The following is a 24660-nucleotide window of genomic DNA, read 5'->3' on the forward strand; positions in this document are numbered from 1 at the left end:
TGGGTCTCTCTTCAGTTTTTTTTTGCCAGCCTGTTTCTAAGTTTGAGACTCTAATATTGACATTTTACTTTTTTCTACAAGATGCATTATATGCAAGACAGAAAAATAAGAGGAGGAGACTGGAATCTGCAGGTTGGGTAATTTGTAATTTAGCAGTTACTGCTCAAATAGCTTTATAAATTACCACACATTGTGCATTGACAGTCTTATCTCCTGTTTGGTTACCAAAGAAGGCTCATACTTACCTCCTTTGCCAATCTTCTGTCTTCAGGGAAAAGTTGTGACCATGACTGAAATCACTCAGCAGACTTTCTATATGTGTATGTCATAGCCATCATTTTGGTCCTCTGTAGAGATTCATTTTGTGCAACAATTAATTTTGTGCAAGGCATGAATTGTTACCGTTCCAGCTACAGGACTTGAGCTATAGTTCAGCAAAGCACTTGTATGAGTGTTTTGATTAAACATTGACATTTAGGAGATCACTTACACAGTTAAAACGAAGCATATCATATGTTTAGCACTATCTGAACCAAAAGCTTTCCTCGGCTCTATGCATTCCTCTTTCCTCGCTCCCAGCTAGCAGCTATCTCTTAACTCCTTTCTTCTTGGGCTGCAGTGAAGGGATGTATATGCTACACTGAATCCTGGGAAACATATAAGCTTTATCCAGTCATTTTCAGCTGTTAAACTTTCCTAATGCAGGTTACTACTGCTAAAAAAGATAACTAAGGCCGGTGAACTGTAATAGGTTTTAAGCTTATTAACGCCAATCTCTTCTATTTGTTGGCAGCCCACAAAAGCTGTCACTGAGATGCCAAGCACACACTGGAAGGAAGAGTATGGCATTTTTACACAGCAATATACTGCATTTCCTCCTTTCTTCTGTAATTTGTGTATGTTTAGCCTTTGCAGTTTCAGGGGGCAGTATGTGTTCAGGTTGCTGACACAAAATTGCAAGTTCAGAAAAAGAAATTATTCAGCTGGAGTAGTTTTCCAGGTTTACTGGCTAAAATGGATAGAAGGAATCCTTTCAATGAGTCTTTAATAAGTTTTGATATCTATAAAAGTCACTCATGCAAGGAGCCAGCACAAACCTAAATATATCACTAAAATCCTATTAAAAACTACTTTTGTATCTGCTTTGTACAGCTTTTCCTTGAGAAGAATGAATTTCATTCCTACGGAGCTTAAATGGAAGTCTAAATTGTCCTAGTAGCACTGATGCTGTCTCCAATGTGGCTGATCTCTATCAAATGCATATTGTTCTTTTTGAATTTCAAAATATGACAGGTCAGACCTGCTTTGGTGTAGATCATGAGAGTTTAATTGGTAAAATAAGAAAAGCATTTCTATTCTATGTATTATACAACCATACCAATAATTGCAACTGGTTATCACATTAGTAAATAATTTTCCAGAATGAATACAGTGAACCCAGTAACACTCCATTGCTTTGGATCAGATGCTTAAATGATGTAATTCAGTGTGTTTCTGGAGCAAAATCCACTGTCTGTATTTTCCCCTCAACAATTCAGAAATTTATTTTAAATTGTTTTAGTGTCCTTCTACTCCAAACATGTAGTTGGTATTGAACTATTAATTAAGGCAATTAGAAGTGGAGAAACTTACAGAATAAAAATATACTGAATGGTTGTCTTGAAACAAGCAGTAAAACTTAAGGTATTTTTGGAAATAGCCATAGAAATGTTTATAAGTGGGTAATATCTTACAAGGTTCTAGTGTACCATAAATCACAAGAGAATGGATGTTCATGTCTTCTGCAGAGGAAGTTTTCCAAAGGCTTGAAAACTGCTGCTCATGGTTAGGTCACCTCTAAAGTCTTATTCCCAGGGTTTTTGCAGACATTTTATGAACTAGTCTGCTTCTGAATCTGTAGATGTCAGTTTTAATATCCCCCATTACTTCAAAAAGACTGAGCAAAACATAGACTATCTATATTATCTCCTCTGAAATACAGGGTAGAGGTTTGACATCTGTGATTATGAATCTGTCCATAAGCAAACCTAAACTCAATTTTGAAATCAAGAAAGAGGGTAACACCTCATAGTGTACACAGCCAAAACAGAAGTTACAGTGTAATAAATAAGAATAATTCCCTGTTAAAACTCCATTGGGATAATGTTGTCTGTGCAGTGTTAGAGCTGAGAGCTGCAGCAACTCTGCCTGCCAACACTAACGCTCCCACTGCTGTAAATTGTTGACTAGACATCTGCTTCTGACATAGGCAAGCGGTCAAAGGGTGTGCTCTGGATGGCAAGGATATAGATGAAAATATTAATTCTACATCAGGTGAAGCTAATATTAGCTCTTACATTTCAGATAATATTTATTTAAAATAAAACTGGCTTTGTTTAATTTAAAGGACATGGTAGCAGCTAGGCATGGTGGAACTTAAGCTTTGTTAAAAGGGAAAATGGCATGGATGAAATAATATCCTGATCAGTACCACTTTCCAGGGAATCTATGCCCAAGTAATCTGAATTCCTCCCATGCCAACAGACACACATTAGGGCACAAACAAGCTTCTGCAATCCTCATCCATTCTGGGAAAGTCTTTGCATGTCCTCTGTGTTGTTACGTCCTGGAAGATTTCCTTCTCTGAACACTGATTGCTGGAGGGATTCTTTTGCTTACCCAGTGCCAGCCATAGCGGAGATTTGCTTTATGGTTTTGTCCTTAGTGCATGTCCCACGTACCAAAATCTTCTTTTGCTCTGCCTGAACCCTGGTATTGTAAGCTTTAAGACATCATACATCTTTTGTCTGTTTTATTGTGCTTACCATTATGAGAAAGATCTTGCACTCATATATTGCCTTATCCAGGCATAATTGGATGTAACATTCAGTATAAAAGAAATGGTAGTTAGGATTTGGCCAGAACTTCACAATGTATAATGGTTTTCCTAGGTGTATGTTTGCACTCCACACTTCAGAACAACATAGAGATAGTGGACATAGTTCTAAACTAAATAGCTTTTTGTGTCAAAAGCAATCTAATTGCAACAACAGGGACTTTGCATGGACTTATTTACCACAGCTAAAATTTTCTGGTACTCAAAACTAGCTTGTTTAGAATTAACCTTGGTAATTCTACTATTAGCCCTAGTGTGCACCACCCAAAAGAGTGCTGATTTTCTGAAAGCATTGTACAGACATAGCCCTGGGTAAATAGTCCTTTCATCTGATCTAATACACCCATTATCATGTCCAACATGTGAAGAAAACAGATGTCTTTTATGTGGAGCAAGAACTTCGGAGATGCTAGCATGTTGCCACAGGAGAATCCTATTTACAATCCTCACTTAACTGCAAGCTAAGAATGATCAGGAAACTCAGTTTAGAGAAAGTAAAGGTCCCAGGGGCAAGAGCTTCCATTTTGTTATATACAGGGTAATACTCAGCAGTGTGAAGGTCCTGGGTGCAGCATTTAAATACTACTGCAATGTAGATAATTCGTAGTAAGGATATGGTAGAGAGGAAAGAAAAGCTCTTTTTTTTTTTCATGTTCTATTCATCAACATGACATAAACTGTTGCAATTCTTATAAACTGGTTCAAGCATGATTGTTACTATTAACTGTTCAGAAAACACTAAAAATGTTTGGGACAAGTCAGGAATCTCTACAGTTCTCATTTAATATCTAAAAAAAAAAAAAAGAGAACTTTTTCTGTAAAGTTAACATCTAGCAACATCTAGTAATCCTTAACCTTTAATTAAACTCCCAGAAAAGCACAAGGTGGCCTTTAAATTATGAGATATTAAAAAAGTACGTTTAGGGCTCTCTCTGTTTGTTGCTTGATTTCTGAACCACTTCTCTTTCTGTTCACTTGTTTTAAACATAAGCTAAGATTCTGACCTAGTCAAATCACTTAAAAAAACTTAAGTAAGTAGAATAACAGGGATTAGGAAACTCACTGTAGAACCCTGAGATTTAACAAGAGTGATTATATATTAAAGGCCCTCTCTCCCTGCTACTCCAACAAAATTCATACATATCAGCAGAGATTAAAGATTTTAGAGGAGAAATGTGGTAAGGAGGAAGAATTAATATTAAGTGTCCAAGTGACATTTAGGAGAGTAATCCCCAACCTTTTCCAGTCTGTGGTCCTTTGAAAAATTGCCAAGGGAGATGCCCCGTTGTGAGTCTCAAATATAAGCCTTTCACTAGTAGCCTTAAAAGTAATCTCCTGAGGTCCACTGGCCACCACATAATCTACTGACCTACTGAGGAAAAAGCATGTATCTAGCTTTAATTCTCGTCATTCTAGTTGCAACCATAAGCAAGGGAACACAGAACTTGTAGCTCAGTTTTCATTACCTCCCTGTAGGACGTTTAGGGCACTAGCTATTCCAGGAGCCATGTCTTCTTCGATGGCTGTGTCCAAAGAGAAAAGCTGATGCTGAAATAGCACCTGTCAGCATTTGAATACACTGGCTTTCAGAGCATTTGGTGAAACTCATAGCACTGTTGCAGGCAGTTTTTACTAAGTATTTATACAAACATTATCCTGCCACTTCCTCTGATGAAGTGCTCTGATGCACTCCTCATGCAATCCTTTCTGCTGTCTGAATGTGTTCTCTAAATAATCATGTAGCTAAACAGCCATTAAAAAAATTACCTCTGTTTAAAATGTGAAAATAAAAATAAAAATCACCTTTGAGAACGGTCAACTGCATGTTCAACTGTGTGGCTTGTGAACACTTTGGATTAGTATTTCTATCCAAAGTGCTATCTTAAAAATGTACATTATTTTCTGGATGTTGATTTTTTTAACAAGCAAATGCAGCTGTGTAGCTTTTCAGCCTTTCAGGCTTAGTAAATTATAGAAATACATAATCCATGTGTTATATTTCTTGTCTTATTTCCTGTCTCCATTCTGATGTTCAGATGTCTGATTTGTGGAAGACCTGTCTTCTAGTCATATGATGGCTCATATGCAAAAATTACCTTGGTGCTCTCATTCCAGTTACCATTTATATATGACATTAAATTGCTGCACAGTATGGCACAACTTTGAGGAAAGGAAAGCCACATCTGGAAGATGATTCTGCTAGACAGTAATTTAGTTGTGTGTGACCAGCAGAGCAGTGTGACAAAATTTGTACTCTTCAGCATAAACAGTGCTTGCTTCTAATGCTGCAGTCCTTGCAGAGCTAAAGTTTGGCCTAGCAGCTCTTAGAATAGACATATAAAAACGGAGAATTTATTTAAATGTTGCTTAGAAGGAGCATCCCTTTAGTGAAGAGATACAATGAGAATTATAGCTTCAAGATAAGGTGATAAACTATAGGCTTGGTGCCTGGATTCTAAGTGTATACAGTACTAGCATCAAAGGTAAAGTGGCCATGAATTTTAGCTGCCAGAAAAGCTCATGGAAAACTAACTGTTCTATGCAATGAGCAGGATAAGTGACAGTGCTACATATTGGGAAGAATATACATCCTCGGACCTATGCTGACTTCAGGCAGGATCAGCTTAGGTATCTGTACCTAACTCAAAGCTCAAACTCAAAGCTGCAAACAGAGTAGAGAGGTTCTTGCTGAGCTTCTTTTCTTAGGGAAGATGGAGGTACCATTACTTCCTGGGAGGAAAGAAGAAAGAAAGGGAAGGAGGGGATAAACTGTAATGGCAGTGGTCTGGGTGCTGAAAGGCAGTGCTGAGTCTCAGCTTCAAAAAATTTGAGGGATCCAGCTTGACATACCTGCATTGGTTCTGTTCGAAATAGTCATTCCTTTTAGAAAACTTTTTTCTTTTTTTTTTTATGTTAAAGAAGCAGTTTTGGTTTTTGTTTTTCCTAAACAGATCAAAAAGAAACAGCAAGAAGTAGTGGGCTTTTTAGAGGCCAACAAGATTGACTTTCAGCAAATGGACATAGCAGGTGATGAGGACAACAGGAAATGGATGAGAGAGAACGTCCCAGGTGAAAAAAAGCCTCAAAATGGAATCCCTCTCCCTCCACAGATCTTCAATGAGGAACGGTACTGTGGGGTAAGAAGCTGTCTGAAAACAAATAAGTTTAAAGACTGTTCTTTTATAGCAAGTGCCTCTTTTCCATTAGTAGGAAGTGTCCTCAACCTCCTTAAGACAATTGGAGATTTACTGTGAAAGAAAATTCTTAGAAAGTGTTTCTTAGGCACAGAAAGGAAATGAAACACAAAATTATCCCTTTTTTTAGCAGAAGAATACACATGGAGGGAAAACTGACTGGAGAAACTCTGCTTAAGAGCTTGCATGGATAATCCCCTTGCAGATCCAGAGCCTGTGTCCTCACTACAAGGCATGGAGTATTTAGTTTGCTGCCTTTGAGGAGCTCCCTCTTTTGTATCTCACGTTCTCCTACCTCCTGCCGTGTAGCTCGCTCACAGCTTAGCCTGCTCTTGACCCTCTGCCTACACCCTCACTTGAGTTCCTGAAGACCAAAGACAATGTTGTCTAAGTGATACTATGGCTTCTTCTCACAGTATCACAGGATAACAAAGCGTAGAGGCTGAAATCAGCTCAACTGCACTTGTAGTTTTATGTGCTCTGTGATTTGACAATACCGAGCTACTAAAGACTAGCGGGGTTTGTGGCAAGGTTGATCTGCTCTCTCCAGCTGGATTGTGCTTCCTTTCCTGAACTTTCAGTTAATTTTGCATGGTGTGTGTTGATCTCTCTGTTTGTTTCACACAGAGTCCTCTGGGCTGCTAGGAAGTCGAGTGGATGTCTGAGGCAACAGGGACCATGAGTAGGCATTTTCCTTTTACATTGTGTTACAAATATAAATAAATAGTAGATACAGTTGACTAGAATAGTTCCAGTGTATGGCTTTTGAATTACTGAAACTGTGTTGCTTATTCAATCCAGCTTCCTAACAGAAATTTTAAACTCCATCAGGTGCTTTTATATTTACACATAGAGGCTGGTAACAGGCACATTATCTTTCTGCAGAGATTTTGTACAAATCAGTGGAAGATAACACTGTAACAACATAAATATTAGGATCAAGAATGAAAAAAGATCTCTGAGGTAATTTTCTGCTCAGAGTCTGAATGGAAATACAAACTGGAAAGTACTCTGATATGATCTTTGAAATGAACTTGTAAAGTACTCAGAAATGTGTATCACACAGTGTGTCCAGTTATGTTACTCCACAAATCCAGTGTGAACTCTTGCACAGATTGTTTTGGGAGAGAAGGGATTTACATGCTACTAGGTTTTCAGAATTAACTTCAGTGTTCTGAGAGCAAAAGTAACTAGTACATGAGTAATAGTAAAAATGTTTTCTCATTTTCTCATGTGAATCTTAAAAGAGAAATTGGCAAGTTAGAGTTCATATGCATTTTACTTTTTACTGTTCCAGATCAGATGTTATCACTTGATATATCTTGTTTTAGACTTCCTGGCAATCAATGTGGCAATAAGTATTTCTGAGATTCCCTGGAGAGGTTATCTAGTGAATTAAAGAGCAGCTGCCTTACAAAGCATTGTAGCTGGTCTGCCTTGCCAATAAATGATGAATATACTGTGTTTACTCAATGTGTGAAACTATTTCAGGAAGTCAAATAATCTCCATGTTAATACAAATTTATATTAAAAAAGTATCATTTGCAAAGACACCTCAGTGTGGAAGGGAGTTGAGAAAGCTGTTTTAGCTATTGATTTAAAAAGTAAATCGAATTTGAAATTAGCCTGAAAGTCTCTGGAGTTCTAATGTGCCCAGCTCTCAAAGCTCTTATCTAAGGATCCCAGTGGGTGCATAACAAAAATTAATTTTTAGCATGAGGCTTGTCATCTCAGAATACTCTCCAAATAAATGAGGTAATAATAATAATAATCATCATACATATCAATATATGATCTTTACCCTTCTCCCTGAGATACTGGTGCCTTGAGGGAGCTGCAGAATGAATGTGAAGTGGGATTGTGTGGGCTCATTGAGAACATGGCCACTTGCTGGCCAACCGGTGCAAAATTCCTTGGAGGGATGTGGAGTCTTCCACAGAATGTCTGTGGTATAAATCTGGGGATCTGCATTCTACTTCCTTGCATAACCTACATAGGTACAACAGACCAGTCACTCTGAAAAACAGGACTGTTTAAACGTTGTTTCAGGTTTACATGATATATATTAACTCTTCCCCTGTGTCCCATTTCTGTTGCCTTCAGCCACATTAGAAAAATAGAAAAGATTTTCCTGAGCCGTGGATTTCAGTCCTGTATCCTGAGGTCATGAAAGTCCCATTAAAATGTGTTACTCTTGGTAGTATATTCTTCAAGGGTCTCATTCTCTTGGCAGCTAGAAACCTCCTTAGACTTTCCAGCCTGGATATAACCAGTTTTTACCTGTTTCCTTGTATGACAAAATTGCCCTTTAGCTTAAACAGCTCTAGCCCAATGTGTTTATAGATGGGAATCATATCTTCTTTTGATCTTCCCTTTGCTATGCCAAACAAGTCAAGCCCCTTATGCCTTTTTTTCTATGACACATCTTCTTTTTCTCATTTTCCTTCCTACCAAATCCTTTCTTTCCTTATTCCCAAGTAGTCCTTTGTTTTTAGATTAGGACTTGCTATGTTTCATTTCTGCCCATTCTCTTTTCTGAGATCTCTCCTTCTTTCTCTCACCTCACTTCCCATTGATCCTCTTATATGTTCAGTTCCCATTCACACATGCACATGTATATACACAATAGCAGTGTGCTGACCTGGGAGCAGGTGGGAAGGTGAAAATGAAGGATAAAAGATTTCCTTCCTATTCTTAAGGAAGAGATACATGACAACCTTCAAGTATTTCAGCAAAGAGGAATTCATTATGATATGAATTCAATATTGACCCTGCTTTGAGTAGGAGTTTGGACAACATGGCCTTCTGAAGTCTCTTCCCACCTGAATTATCTTTTGGTTCTATGATTTTGTAAAATATGTTCTGCTCTGTGCCCACTGGGGATGGAACAAGATGCAATGGGCGTAAAATGCAGCAAAGGAGGTTTAGGTCAGACATCAGAAAAAAAAATCTATTCTAATGAGAAAAATAACAAAGCATTGGAACAATTTGTTAGGGAGATTGTTTCCTTATGTCATTAAAGGTCCTTACCAATGGACTGGAAAAATGTCAGTCAGGAATGTCATTCCTCACTTGTAAAAGTGGTCCTTTGAGATGGTCCTCAGTCCTCTCTTCTCCACTTTAGTGCAAGTTTGTGGGGGAAGGATACTGTGCAAAGAAACTTCTTTTTTTTTTTTTTTTTTTTTTTTTTTTTTTGTGCTGGAATAGATTGACATAATGAGCAGGTAAGTTGCAACAGCCTTGTTGAAAATCATCTTTTCTGCTGATATGTAAAAGCATATGCATCGCCTGGCTGACACTGAAGAGCTGCTTTGCTTATTGCCTGGTGCTGTAAAATGAGAGTTTCTTATGGATGCATTTATGAAAATACTCCAACCGTCAGCTGCTTTTCCATAGTTTTTCCAGAGAAGCTTAAAGTTGTTTTATAAATAGTATGATTCTTATTTTTCTTTTGGATCTTTGGTATTGTCACTTGTAGGCACAGATTAGAAATGGAATCATTCTTTATGCCTGGCTAACCTACTAGTTTCAAGTATCTACTCTAATCCATCAATGTTGACAATTATGTTCTTACTTGATTTTTTTCTTAACCTTGTTCTTTGCTCACGTCTAGACAGAAATCTGTGTCACTTCCTAAATTCTGAGAACTGAAATCTATAGAGTAACCTAGCCATGTACATCTTATTTTAAAGAATCTCTGAATTATTAAATGAAATCTTTACCTGATGCCTTGTGTAACTGTTGAAATCACAGGGACCTCTGGAGGTCTCTAGGCTAATCTTCTGCTTAAAGCAGGGCTAACTTTAAAGTGAGATGAAGATGCTTGGGGCTTTGGCCAGGCATCTTCTGAAAATCTCCAAGGATGGCATTTCAACAGCCTCTCTGTTCCATCTGATCTGGTGCTGCACTACTCATGTTGCAAAGAATTTTTTCTTAATGTCTAATTGGAATTTACAGTCTAGCATTTCCCCAATGGTCACACAAAGGAAGATACATAGACTATATATGTATATAGGCACTAGTATCATAAAGAGAAACTCCTGGGGATATTTTTGCAAATATTTTTGCTACATTCTTCATAGACTAGTTCCCAAGACAAATGACAGCACTACCCTCTGCATTTAGTGTTTCTGTCTTCTCATATAAGTACAATATTATTGCTTACCAGAAATAGATTGTTATTCCTCTTTTTTCTTACTGCCTGTCCTGGAACTCTTTTCAATGAACTTCAGTGGTTCAGTACATGGAGATTTGAGTAAGTCATCATAAGGAAAGCAAGAGTGCACATCCACAATGCATACTATTCCATGGTCACTGTAAACATGCTTTTACCCCTTGTAAATGATAAAGTCACTTGCCTCAGTGGAAGTAGGGTAAATGACCTTTTGTTTATTGTGATATCACACATTTACTGCAGGATATCAGTGTGCACTATCTGTTGCCAAGAAGTACCTGATGAACTGGAAGCTTACATCCAAGCTTATCCTTTGAAAAGAAGTTCATCTGCTCATTCACATCTCTTGCTTGTGACCTCAGGTTTGGTTATCTGCATGGCTATGTGCCTCTAAAGATTTTTGGAACAACTTGCAGTCTGTTGCAAGACATATAAAATATTAAGCCCAGTTCTTAGCCCTTCATTGTTATTATTCTGTTCTTGTTTCCCAGTACTGATGGGCTCTGCCACAATTTACTTAGTCTGTTATATGAGTAGGCAGTGTGCAGGAGGACACAAGGGTTCCCTGTGCCTCTGTGGCCTGTCAGAGGCCCAGGTCAAATTCCAGACCTTGCCTTTCAGGTTGCAGAAAACCTTCGTGCTCTTGTTTGCTGTAGTCCTCCAGAATTTATTGGTTAAACTTCAGATGCTGGCTTTCATAAATACTGAGGGTTAGATAAACCGGAAAACCCCATAGTGAAATGAAAGAAGCAAACAGATGGTTTCCAGAGTGGCTGAAGCATCAGGAAATGTTCTGCCTGTTCAGGCCAAAGTGTGTGCTAGGGCTTCCCCTAACCAGGGCAGCCCCCAGCTCCTGTAACTAAGTCTATGTTCTATGAAAACCAATCTGTCCCATAGGTAAATCTATTAAGCTATGTATGCCCCTTCCAAACTGGACTGAAAAGCCATTGATTACAGCCTTGTTGATATTAAGGTGGCTTCTGAACCATCCACTGCAGGCTGTTCTAGGATTACCATTCTCCAACCATTTACTCTTTGGAAATGCTAAAACTGCCCAATAAACAGCTCAAGTCCTAGCTCAGCTTTATAAACAAGTCTCGGCAATGGTTTAGCACCTTGTTACTTACAGGATTCTATTTTTGGAGTTATCTGGACTGAGGGGAAGGTTGATAAAGCTGTCAAAGCAGTAGTCTAGAATTCAGCAGGCCTGCATTCCTTTCCTGTCCTGTGCAGAGCTGCAGTGTGATCCTGGGATAGTCACTTACTACCAGAATTTCTGCTGACTTCTTAAATACATGATTTTCACCTGAGTAAGATACGGATCGTAAACTCCCCAGCAACAAACTAGCAATAGCAGAGCTTCCCTATTTGATAGGAAAGTTGAAAGGATGAACACAGTAAACACTGTGCAAGCTCTAGATATTAGCATGGGAGTCATTCATCCCATCTTTTCAGTTATTTTAGCACTGAAGAGAAAATGGGCATTTATAACATGTGATTTATAACTTCAGTTCACATATGCACAAGACGTTTTTCCCTCATGTCGGAGGGAACGACACAGTCCTTCGTTAAGTTTGTCTGAAATGATATTGCATTTTCTAACTAGAGTGCCTTCCTCTAAAGTAGTTTCCTCATTGTCATTTCACTTGTGCTATTATACTGATCATTGTCTTTTTTTTGCCATAAAGCTGCCCAGGGTTTTCAGGGCCTAATCTGGGTTCTTACTCAAAGCAAGGTTTGTTACAATATTTAAGTGGACATCTTAGCTTTGATGTATACAGCATATTAAAATGAGATGCTTAATTTTCTATGATTCTAACATAGGTGTGATATAATTAAAGTGTAACTCTCTGGAGATATTTGCCTATTTATTCATTTTGCCAGCCAGCATGAAACTCCTTTTACCTGAATATTCTTTCTGGGGCTTAGGTAATGCAAGCACTTGTACAAATGCATAGTCATTTTCATCAGCGTAAGAAAGATTTGCCAGAACTAGTTTTTCCTTCATGTGTTTTTTGCTTGATTTTTGTTACTGATTGTCTGTTGTATGTTTGTTCCTTTTTTAGGACTTCGAATCCTTTTTTTCTGCTAAAGAAGAAAATATTGTTTATTCATTCCTGGGTCTTGCTCCTCCTCCAGGCACAGAGGTATGCACTGCTATTCTTCCATGGGGGCTATTTATTTGATTTTAATAGAAGATGAAGGTAAGCACTGACTCAGCAGGTCAAATAAGAGACAGTGCCAAGTACTACATTAGATGCTATCACAGCAAAGTGCTCATAAAGAAACAAAACAATGGCTGGTTTAGTACAAGGAAGGATTTCTCTCTTCCCTTCTTTCATCACAGGCTTGTTACCATGTGTCTATCTGAGGATTTTATTATTGAACATAAAGCAGTATTTTTTCATGTTCAGCTTTAAAAGGATGCAGAACTTCCTAATGAATTTCATAGGCTATATAAGGCTATATACAGGAGACATTCACTTCTTGGCTACATCAAATCTTGAGCAAATAGAGTTTATATTGGCTGCCAACAGAGGGATGCTTGACCTAGTCCAGCCTGAGTATCTGAGCATGCCCACTATATGGACACACACACACACATATATATATATATATATGTATATGCCCATATAGTTTGGGCAACTATATGCCCAGACTGTTCTGGGGTTCATACTCTTTGCCTTGAGGAGATAAATTAAGGTCTTACCAAAGACTTCATGAAATTCCTGTGGCTAGTCTACCCATTCTTCTCTATCCACTGTATTTTGACAATGTTATAACATATTTCTAGCAAAAGAAATAGATGTTTCTTTTTTGGATTTCTCCTTTACTGAAAGCAATGTATTTTTTCTTTAACACAGTTGTTTTTTTAACTTAGAAGCTTTATAACTCTTATCCTGAGATCATGTTAGATCATAATCAAATGTTTCCATCTTTAACACGGGTGATTCAACCAACAAAATGAAAAAAGAGGGTGATGAGTCAGACTGATAGCAAAGAACTCTGCTGTATTGTGTGGCACTAATGAACTGCCCAGGAACATGAGATCTGCTTTCTAGTCTTACCTCTGCCACCAACTGTTCAGCAACTTAGAGTAAACACTATGGTAAAACATCACTGTAAATGCCTCTGTTTTTCCTCTTCTGTAAAAGCAGAGGGAAAAATGAGCAAATGAGCCTTTGCTAAGTGCCCTGAGATCTGCTGATGCGGAGATACCAGGGTAGAGCCACTATTGCTATAAATGCTATCTTTGACACCCTGTCCCTGTGTGATATGGAGCGAATGATTTAAACTTTCTGCTTTAGCTGTCCTATCTCCCACCAAGGGAAATAAAAATTACTTGCTTGCCTCACAAGGGTCTTGTGAGGATTCATTTAATTAACATCCACAAAGCCATGAAAGGCTTAAAGGACCTACAAGTACTGCATATTATCGTCATTATAAAAGATATGTGGAGAATCAGAGAGATAAAGAAAATTGCATTTTCCACCTTTTCACTTCATATATTATCTGCTCCTTCATGCAAGGTTCTATTAGATAGTGTGTCTGTGAGGCAAAGTAGCAATTTTTTAGAATTCAGTCATTCCACCTGACAGAAGAAGCTATTACAGTTTCTAGCTTGTGACAACTTTGTAAATGTTGAAAATAATAATTTCAGAGCAATCTGCCAGGCAGATAACTTTCAGTGCTATTGGTAGCACACAAGAATGGTTTACGCTGATTAATTGCTGCATTGGTTGTGTTGGGGATTGTTTCAGTCCAGAAAATAGATTAAATAAGAGTGCTTTTAAAGAATATGTGTAAAGAGTGGAAGTATATTTACATCCTGCCCATTACAGAATCTGTCCCTGAATTTGAGAGAGAAATATTAAGTGTTTTAGTATTTATTGCAGAGGTGTTTCTCAGCATCTTGACTGCATACCAGTCTGTCTGGCTGTGCTTGTCATACAAGTGACCTTGCTGCGGTGCTGCTGTTTTCTGTTGATTAGGCTGTCAATTCAACCTTAGCATGAATTACAAAGGGTGGTTCGTGACATTGCCAGCAGCATGGATCTGGGAAAGTATGTCAGGTGTGAAAGAGATGCTGATGATGACAGATATGACAGAATTTCCTACTAATCCCTTCTTATTTTTTTTTCCCTGGAATATGGTGATAATTTACAAAAGAAGCAAACTATAAAGTATGAAAAAACCAAGTCAGTAAGCCTTTGCCTTATAGGTGTTTTTGCTCCTTGGGGCATTACAAAGACTAATATGAAGCTGGTATACTTTTTATACTGACCGTCCCATCAGAAGATTCTGTTCCCTTTTCCATCCATCTTTCAACTCTTACTGTGCCAGCAGTAGGTACACTCTTCAATGATCATGATGCTATTTCATTGCACAGCCTACAAGGGTCCTGATACAGCACTGTTTTCAGACTGTTTCCCAGAGCAGGCAGAGGAACCTTTTGCTACCCCTTCAACAGATTCTAACTTCCTAACAAAATAGTTGCAGAATTAAATTCATTGACACATCAGCCTGTTGAGTGCACAATACATGTTTCATTTTTGCAGATTCTCATTTTTGTAGCCTTGACTTCTCTCTGGCATAGCTGGCCATACTGCCAGGTATGTGGAGCTCTGATGGCTCCCCAGGAGTTGTAATGTGCAAGTACAAGCTAAGCAGTAAATCTGTTTTGCGCAAGCTAAGCAGTATGTCTGATTTGTTTGGGACACATTGCCTCCAAGGTGCAGACTGACTGTAAGACACACACAAAGAAGCTCTGAGTACCCACAAATATAAAGGAGATCCTTGTCAGATATGCAGCGTACATGCAAATTAGTCTGTGTGCACAGTATCCTCTTACTTAGAAAAAAGCTTTGATTGTTTCAGTAGGAACCAGCAAATCAACATCAAAGTTAATCAGGCTGGCTGGAAAACAGGCTGGGGGCAACTCCCTAAGTAGGCATTTTTCCTGACCGTCAGCCTTACTGTGACCTAGGCTAAGGTACGGACTGTAGTACAAATAATGAGTTACTGTGTTGATTACTGTTTTCCCAGTCCCAATCCAGTAAAGTATTTAGATGCATGAGTGGCATATGAAAAGTGCTGTAGGTCTTGTGAAAGGGCTTAAGTTCCGAATGCTGAGTACTTGCTTAGGTAACTGTGGGAATCAGGCAAAGTTCTTCACACTTTTCTTCCTACATACCAAATACTTTATTATTATTATTATTATTATCAGGGTGCTTTTTGACCATAAAAATTAGTGACACTGTAGGAAATCAATACAATATTTTTGGTATTTCAGGGAGAATCAATTAGCTCACCCCCTCATCTCTCTCCTGTAGCTTCCCTATCACACTAGTTATCACATTTCCCTCAGCATCATTTACTAGCGATGAGTACCACAGTTTTATACCCCCAAGAGGACCAGCAGGTGTAGTATTTGTGTTAATAAGTTCTTTATTCTATTAATATGGAACACCCTCTCACTTGAAGGAATACCTGATCTTAAATATTTCTATTTAATTCTAAATAAACAACAAGTTTCATGTCAGACTGGGATTTAGAGGAAACTATATGCTTGACTCAAAGATCACTTAAGTTAGTGATGGATTTCTGAATGATTTTGGTTAATCTTGGATTAGTGCCAGGAACAGTGACATGCCAAGAGTATACAGGATTGAGTTACAAGCAATGTACTTCTTAAGTCTAGGCTAATGAACATCAGTCTTAGATGCCACAATGTGGTGAGTAAAACTGGGTACATTTCTTCTTTAGGCCTCATCATTTTTATGCTCAGTCTGAGACTGTTCTCAATATTCTTGAAACTGTGCTCAAATATTGTTATTGTGTGAAAAAAAAAACATTAAGAGCTGCTGCTGCTGTAGAGTTTTTCCTAAAATGGAACAAGTGAATTGTTCTGTCAATGAGACATCTGTTACTTAAATTAGGATGACAAACAGTATATTGTACTCTTGTACTTTCTGAGTATCTTAGCAAGACTGGAATTCAGAAAATTAATTGCTTCTTTAGTCTCAGGCCCAAACAGCTTTATTAACCAAAGTGGAATATTGCTTCTTTTTATTGGAACTCCAGAGAGCAGGCAGCTTGTAGCTAGATCATCTAAGTAAGTTTGCTATTGCTTTCCAAACTTACTGAAACTGATTTACACAAACTGAGGATCTGGTTTCAAATCTTGCATATGCTTAATTCCATAATCTTAGTGTTCTTATCTTAATATCCTTAATCTTGATATCCTAAAATCCACAGATATTTGATCTTTTGTCCTTTGGCTGAAGAAGGCTTCTGCAGTTAAGACTGCGTTGAATTACAAACTTAAAATAGATGCATCTAACTGAAAGGGAAAATGATCTGTCAGCCAATCTTTATGAGTCGGACTTCATTTTAAATTATTTTAAATTACATTTTGTGTTCCTGTGTATAGCTAGTATAATGGTGATATTCCAAATATCACAATTGTCCATATAATCAATGAAAACTCTGTGTATGTTTGTGTGTATATGTACACCTGTGTGCTGGCTGATAACATGCTGCTTCTGGAGTTTTAGCTCTTTCAGCCACAAATTTTATTTGCTGTATGTTCTGAGTAAGTATATGATTTCTCTGAGACAGCTTTACATAGTAGTAAATTTTAATTAAAATGCCATCATTACTCTTTGTATATTTTTAGCCAAAAATATTGAGAACAGGGATTTTATATGTTAGGATATATATTAAAAAATAAACATCCAACCAATACGATCTTCATGAACACTATTCATTTTAGGAACTGCTACAGAGAAAGCATCTTTAAGGAAATTATAATTTACTTAAGCATACAATGTATAAACACAATGTTGCACAAGAGAGGTTCAATATATTTCTGCATTTCTACACATTCTTATCTTCAAATTTTTACTAGCTTGTGGAGCAAAAGTAAAAGATAAGTTAAACCAAACCAAACTCTCTGTACATCTAGTTTTAATAACAATGCTACCAGCATAAGAGTGCAATGAGCCTGCAGTTTCATGTACACTTGAAATAAGACAGCGTTGCCAGGAAAAGAAATAGTCCCACCTTCCTCCTGATCCTTCCCCTTACTCGCAGTTGCTCCTTCCCCTCCCCAAGAATCCTCCAAGTGCTAGCAAAAATGTTTGTGCAGCTGTGGAGTGTGCAAGCTGCCAGAGATAGAACTGTTTCCCTTTTTACAGCTTTAATCTAGATCAGACCCCCTGCTACAGTTCACCATGCAGCCCTGCAAAGGCTTTTGCTGATAGCAGGGTAAGGGGCAGTGCAGCACTGGGAAGGACTTCTGGGAGGGCCTGACTTGCTTCTGTGACACTTTTTACTGATAATGGTCTTTATTATTTTTTGTTATCCTCTGGGAAGGGGAAAGGGAGTTTATGAGCCTTATTAGCCTGTTAAAATCTCTTTTAACAAGATTATTACATAAAAAACTTGCTTTCCATGATTCATGAGAAAACTGCTGGAAAAGCACCAAACCTTATAAACAATCAAGTTTCAGGAAAAAAAAAAAACCATGGAAGTATTTTATCTATCTTCACCCTACCAATCTGATAGCCTTCTCCGATGGAATGACTGGCTGGGTAGATGAGGGCAGAGCAGTGGACGTTGTGTACCTTGACTTCAGCAAGGCTTTTGACACTGTCTCCCATAACATCCTCCTAGATAAGCTCAGGAAGTGTGGGTTAGACGAGTGGACAGTGAGGTGGATTGAGAACTGGCTGAGAGGCAGAGCTCAGAGGGTTGTCATCGGTGGCGTGGAATCTAGTTGGAGGTGTGTGGCTAGTGGCGCCCCCCTTCCCAGGGCTAAGTACTGTGTCCCATCCTGTTCAACTTTTTCATCAGTGACCTGGATGGAACTGGATGAAGGGACAGAGTGCCTCCTCTGCAAGTTTGCTGATGATACCAAGCTGGGAGGAGTGGCTGACACACCTGAGGGCTGTGCTGCCATTCAGAGAGACCTGGCCAGGCTGGAGAGTTGGGCGGAGAGGAACCTCCTGTGGTTCAACAAGGGCCTGCACTGAGGGAGAAATAACCCTAGGCATCAGTACAAGCTGGAGGCTGATCTACAGGAAAACAGCTCTGCAGAAAAGGACCTGGGAGTGCTGGTGGATGACAGGTTGACTATGAGCCAACAATGTGTCCTTGTGGCCAAGAAGGCCAATGATGTCCTGGGGTGCATTGGGAAGATGGTTGCCAGCAAGTCAAGGGAGGTGATCCTGCCCCTCTACTCAGCCCTGGGGAGGCCTTGAGTACTGTGTCCAGTTCTGGGCTCCCCAGGACAAGTGAGACATGGAGCTACTGGAGAGAGTCCACCACATGGCTACAAAGATGATCAGAGGGCTGGAGCACCTGCCCTATGAGGAACGGCTGCGAGAGCTGGGCCTCTTCAGCCTGGGGAAGAGAAGACTGAGGGGGGATCTTATCAATGTGTATAAGTACCTGAAGGGAGGGTGTCAAGGGGACGGGGCCAAACTCTTTTCAGTTGTCTCGTGTGACAGGACAAGAGGCAATGGGCAGAAATCAAAGCACAGGAAGTTCTGCCTGACCGTGAGGGGGAATTTCTTCCCTGTGAGAGTGACAGAGCCCTGGACCAGGTTGCCCAGAGAGGTTGTGGAGTCTCCTTCTCTGGAGCTCTTCAAGACCTGCCTGGATGCAACCCTGTCTAACGTGCTTTAGATGACCCTGCTTGAGCAGGGGGGGTAGACTAGATGATCTCTGGAGGTCCCTTCCAACCTTACCGATTCTGTGATTCTGTGATTCTACCATGATACCTGCTTCCAAACATTCCTGTCCTTGTTTCCACCATTTTTTCCCAGTCCAGCAGAGCATCTCAGCTGGAGAACGTCTTATATTGCACAGCAAATCCTGGGGCAAGGATCCCTGAGCCAGCACTGACCCAGTCTGCTTGACGGCTAAAAGCCACAGAGCTATGCTGATGTGACACTTCTGCAGGCTAAGTACAGCAGCTGAGGAATCATACATGATGTAGGACACAGGAGGGGGACTTGTGAAGCTTAAAGAACAGAGGATCTTGACTGGGGGCTTTTGTATGATTGCAGAGGCAGAGATGAAATTATGGAAAAGCAGAACAACTCAGACCTACCAGGTGGATGAATTGTAAAGGCTCAGTCTCAGGGAGGAGAAAGGAGCATAGGATGTAGGACTTGGGAGGGCACAGAACAGGATCTCCCTGGAGCCCAATTCTGTGTTGCTGGAGGCAACCACACCAGATAACGGCTCTTAGAAATGGTTGAGCTCCCCTTTAATGAATTAGGTCCTTTACCTCCACTTCTCCTACTAGAATGCACTTCTAAAATTGCACACTGCTGATAGTTAGAAACTTCTTTATGATTTTCAGCTTATTTTTATTTACAGCTGGTTTGTACCCATTTTACATCTACTTCAATACTCTTTCTTAACCTATCCCTCCCTGATGTTTACTCTGTTCTATTTTTAGAGAGACATTATATCCCCTCACAGCCTTGCGTTCACCTGATTAAACTAGTGAAGCTTTTTTTGTCACTCTTTCATAAGAGAGGCTCTCTACTCCCTCAGATATTCCTGTAACCCCTCTCTGCACCTGTTCCCATCTGAATTTCTCTTTCTTGAGCCTGGGTGACAAGAATGGTACAGAATGATCTAGAGGAGGTTTTGCCTTTGCCTCCTGCATTGACATTAATATTTGCTTTTATCTCCATCAGATATACCTCACCTGATACATCTGAGGATCACATCTGTTAGTTTTTCACTGTTGCATCACACTGATGACTCAGTTACTCTGTGTTTAATTGAAATTCAACAATCTTTTTCATCTTTGATCATCTCCAACTAAAGAGTTCCCAAATTACAGCAGAAATGTCTGTTTATATTAGCTGTCCCAGAACTACCTGTCCCTAGTAACGTGACTTTAAACTTCATGCTACTGCATTTCATCCCATTCCTATTATTCCACTTAAGGCCATTTAGGTCTCCTTTTGTCTGACCCAGTGTGTGGTCCAATGTGACCTTTCACATCTGCCTAACAGAAAATACAAGATGACTTAAAAGGAGAGCTTCTAGGAGTTACTTGCTTATGCTGCTGGGAGAAATAGATCTAGTACATTGGTATATTAACTGAGGATTAGTTACATGATGATTTTAAACAAGAAAGCTAAGAGTCTGTATATGAAATCCTTTATTACATCTGTTTCCCTGTAGTTTCCTGATGAAGTTTAATTGGAATGCATGCTGGTGAAAAAGACTTTTTTCCCTGAAGCCCGAATGTGCCATCAGGGTGAGCATCAGTTTCTATTAAACTTTCCACGGAAAAGTTAGAGAATCTCCTCTGCTCTGAAAAGGAAATAAGGGGCTTGAATTCATGTTTTCCACGTACCAACCCATGGTCCTTTGACAGGAAAATGTCCAAAAGGGAATATTTTCATGTAAGTGCTGAAGCAAAATTAGAAAAACACCTCCAAAAACTATGCAACCAAAAGACTGTATAGAAAGGAATTGGTGATCATGTGTCTGGAGGCTAACAGTGACTTTTTCTTTGCTGCCAGGAGACTGAAAAGTCTGAAGCCACTGAAGTAAATGAGGCACATGCAGAAGCCAACGCAGATGAAGAGGCTCAGTCTGCTCAGTCACCATCAGAAGATCAACAGGTAATTTCCCCTTTGCCGTCCGTGACATGAGGGTTTTACCTGTGGTAAGCTAATAAAACATAAACCCACAGGTCCTTCTAGTGTACCGCAGGGTGGGAAGACTGAATGCAGAGTGGCCTCACCTGTCTTTTGGGTGCATTTTATTTGATATCATAGTGATGTGAAACCTAGATAAAACTCCAGGAAACTTTGTTCCAGACCTTGAATAACAATAGCTCTCTTTATTTAACAGTTTCCTTTTTCTGTTTTCTACCAAATCCATTTATTTAATGCTCACTTGGAATCAGACTCTAGTTATGGAGAATAATAGAGAACTAGACTTCTGAGTCCTATCTATATAGAAAATTGCTGCTATCAGTATGTACTAGCATTGACTAATATCACAGCAAGCCAGACTTGACAGTGTCTTCTCCCAGGCCATGCAGGAACCTCTGGCCAGCGCAGAAATGGAGATGACTGTTACCCTTTCTGCCTACAGCATGGTATTGTTACAGCCACATTGGCAGATCTCAAACTGCAGTGTGAAAGGTTCTTGGAAGAAAACATCTGAGCTGCTTCATCAGCTCTCTGGCAGGATATCTGCAAAACATACCATTCACCCTTTCCTGCAGTGAGCTAAGATAAGTAAAGTACTTGTGCTGTATGGAAGCATAGATGGAGCCTGCAAAAAGGGCCAATGCTGTTGTATACCGGCTTTTTCCACAGTGAGATATTTATATTACTAGCCAGGTTCTAGCCCTATTAGAGACTAAGTAGAAATGGCCCCTGTATCTGGAGACAGGGATCCAACCGCTTTACGTCTCCTGCTGCTCTGCCAGTTTGCATTTAAGGATGGGTTTGTTTTGATGTTGCAGTATCATGTGACTCTCCTCCCAGAGAGGCAAACCTGCTACTGAATCAAGCACTTACTTACACTTGTTATTTTCTGCTGTGCTTTGGAGCTCAGACTCTCTCTGTGGAATATTTGTTGCAAATGCATCATCTCTTTCACTAATAACCACAACAAATGTGTGTGTGTTTTTTTTTTCATCTGGCTACAAAGTTCTTCCAGAGGAAGTACCTCCCTCTGTAAGCCTTTTCCCATTCCCATTTTAACAATTCATGAAGCATTAGACTGGAAATGCATTACTTCATATAACTTCATGCAAGTCTCAGGCACCAGGGAAAGTCCCATTTAAAATTTCAGAGTTGATCGTGCGTAGCGATGAGGAGAGACGCTGCCCTTGGCCCACAGTGGGAACTGAAAATTACCCTTAAATTGTTTCCAGGCCCTTTCAATGTGTCTATAAATTTCACCAGCTCATCAATGCCATCAAATGCTTTTTTCCTCAAAACTTAACAGAAGCTCTGGGTAGAACTGCACTGCATTCCTTGGCTGGATTAGATTACATATCATTCTGGTTGGCAGTCTATTCTAATGTTTTTAAGATGAGAACAGAGTGCTGGAACATGTCTGCAAATGTGTCAAGCAGCTGTGTATGAGAGGCTTTGTAATGACATACTGCAATACCATTCTATACAACAAGCACCTTGCTCCATTTCACAGAGAGTAGGTTGGAGCTGTAAGTGGAAAATACATTGTCTTTTAGTTTTATGGCAGAGGAAAGGCAGCTGGGCAATACAGTGTGTGTGAACAAATCTTTGTATAGTTATCAAGGCATAAAACATGATTTGTCTCATGAATCTTCCCCTTTCACCTGCACAATCTTGGCATTATTGAAATGTTCTTACAAGTGTTCTTGTTTAAGGGGGAGGAAAAGTCTTCCTGAAATGATCTAACTCTGATACCTGCCTTCTTCATGTCAGGAGATGTATATTAGCTTCTAGGGAGAGTAAAATGTACTGTTTCTGTTTCTGTCGCACTCATTGACAGTAAGGGTACTCAGGATTGCAGGCAGTGAGGTACCAGCAAGGCTGCTCTTGGAGACTCACAAAAACATTTTTTATCCTGTTCTACCACCTACTTCCCATGTCACAGAGGACAAATCACTTCAGTGATGTGGCATCTGTCTGCCTTGTCACAGTTAAACACAAACTTCTCTTGGGATAACATGAATCATTCTTTAGAAATTCTGGTATCTTCTTTCATTACAGAGAGCATGCAGAAGACTAGTTTAAATGAGATGAATTATTCTGAGACAGCTAAAGTGAGATGAATTCTGCCTTTTTTGTCTGTATTTCATTTTTCCCCCTATAAAACAGAGATAGAATAACATTTCCTTACCTGGCCATGATTTTATGAATTTACACATTTAAAGATTGTGAGGTTGCCATTGAAGTACCTGCTTTGGATGTTAGGCCCTAAAGGATATGTGTAGCATCAACATAATATTTTCAGTATTTCCCTCTCTTTAATTCTGCAGCCCAGCAGAATTATCTTGCTTGGCTGCTTGACCATCTTGAATAGTTGTTTTCAGTGTGTTCTTCCCCACCCGTGTCTTTTTTTCTTCTAGCTTATTAAGAGCTGGTCTCTGCCTATCATGTTCTGAAAGGGTGGCCTTTTTGTCACTGGCACTCTGTGATTTGCAGCAAAACTGTTGCATCTTTTGAACTATAGTCTGATCCCATCTGGATTGTCAACTCACTCTTTTGACAAACTCTCAGATCAGAATGCCATAATTTATACATCACAGTTTTACATTCTGCTCCTGAATTAATACACTAATATGAATCAAGCATTGGCAATTTGATCTTATTTAGCACTCCGTTTCAAACAAGCTTAAAAATGATTCTGTGATTCAGGATGTAATCCAGCCTGCTTTTTCTCCAGTGACTCTGCAAGAAAAATGCACGCCCTGTGGAGCAATTCTAGAAGAATCTTGGCACGGTAAAGATATCTCAGCCTTTGCCAATGAGCATATGACAGGTGACAAAATAAACTGTGACAGTCTGAATTGTGGAGCTGTATGGAGGGGCCCCAGTTTCAGGAGGCTCCTCCCATGCCTCAAGAGCAGGAATGACAGCCAACAGCCAACGCAGGTATGTGCAGAAGCTGCAGCCCTCTACTGCTTCCTCCTGCATTTGCTTGGAGATGCAGAAGTCCAGAAGCTCCAGCCTTTTGCCTCAACCTGGTATGACCCTGAGGAAGCCATCAAGAGACCCCAACCCTCTGAAAAACAAATCCCTTAAGCCAGCAGCTGCCTCTGGAAGCACCAGGGATAAATGTGTGGTGTGACAGGTTGTTCTTCACAGCCTTCCTATTAGACTTGTCAACAGTGTTTTAGGCTGCCCTGGATTCAGCAGCTCTAGCCCCTCATTCACACATTCAAGCAGGAAAGCCTGGAGCAAATGTTCAAATAGAAGGTCACGGATGCTGTAGTAAGTAACAGGAATAGCTTTCAGTCTGTGTCAACAAGGACCACTGCACTAAAATTTCTTCATGAATTTTTGACTTACCTTAAACCTTCCTCCCCTAATGGCTTCATCAGCCCTCCAATCCCTCCTCATACTTTTCCAACTCTAATCCCCATCATTTGGTGGAGAAGAACGAGGGTACATTTTGTTTGGATATGGTGTCCCTTTCTCTTCTTTGTCTGTCGTTTGGTTTCTGAGTTTTCTGAGGAAAAGATTGTGACCTTCTACAAGGCAGGCACAGCAGGTGCTCTGTTTCGGCTGGTGACTGGATGTGATGGCAATATATCTTCTTTCTTCATACTATCCATTTTTAACTTTAGATTTTAGCTTGGGTGTAGAAACTTACTTAAATGGTGTCCCAGTTAAATCAGTTTCCTGCACAGACTAAGCTCACTTTGAGAACAG

At 39.6% G+C, this 24660-nt stretch overlaps 1 protein-coding gene across 3 annotated transcripts in view; it reads left to right on the plus strand.

The window, feature by feature from the left end:
• SH3BGR (SH3 domain binding glutamate rich protein) overlaps positions 1-24660 on the plus strand; it is a 31361-nt gene that overhangs the window by 1135 nt on the left and 5566 nt on the right. For all 3 annotated transcript variants that reach the window (XR_009961120.1, XM_062599082.1, XM_062599069.1), the window contains exons 2-4: positions 5827-6012; positions 12310-12390; positions 20800-20901. Coding sequence is in view for 2 of the 3 variants with exons in the window: in XM_062599082.1 (XP_062455066.1) it covers positions 5827-6012; positions 12310-12390; positions 20800-20901 (369 nt within the window). In the remaining variant the exon portion in view is untranslated. The remainder of the gene's footprint in view (positions 1-5826; positions 6013-12309; positions 12391-20799; positions 20902-24660) is intronic.

The sequence above is a fragment of the Rhea pennata genome, chromosome 1 (genome assembly GCF_028389875.1).
Source record: "Rhea pennata isolate bPtePen1 chromosome 1, bPtePen1.pri, whole genome shotgun sequence".
Lineage (NCBI taxonomy): Eukaryota > Metazoa > Chordata > Aves > Rheiformes > Rheidae > Rhea > Rhea pennata.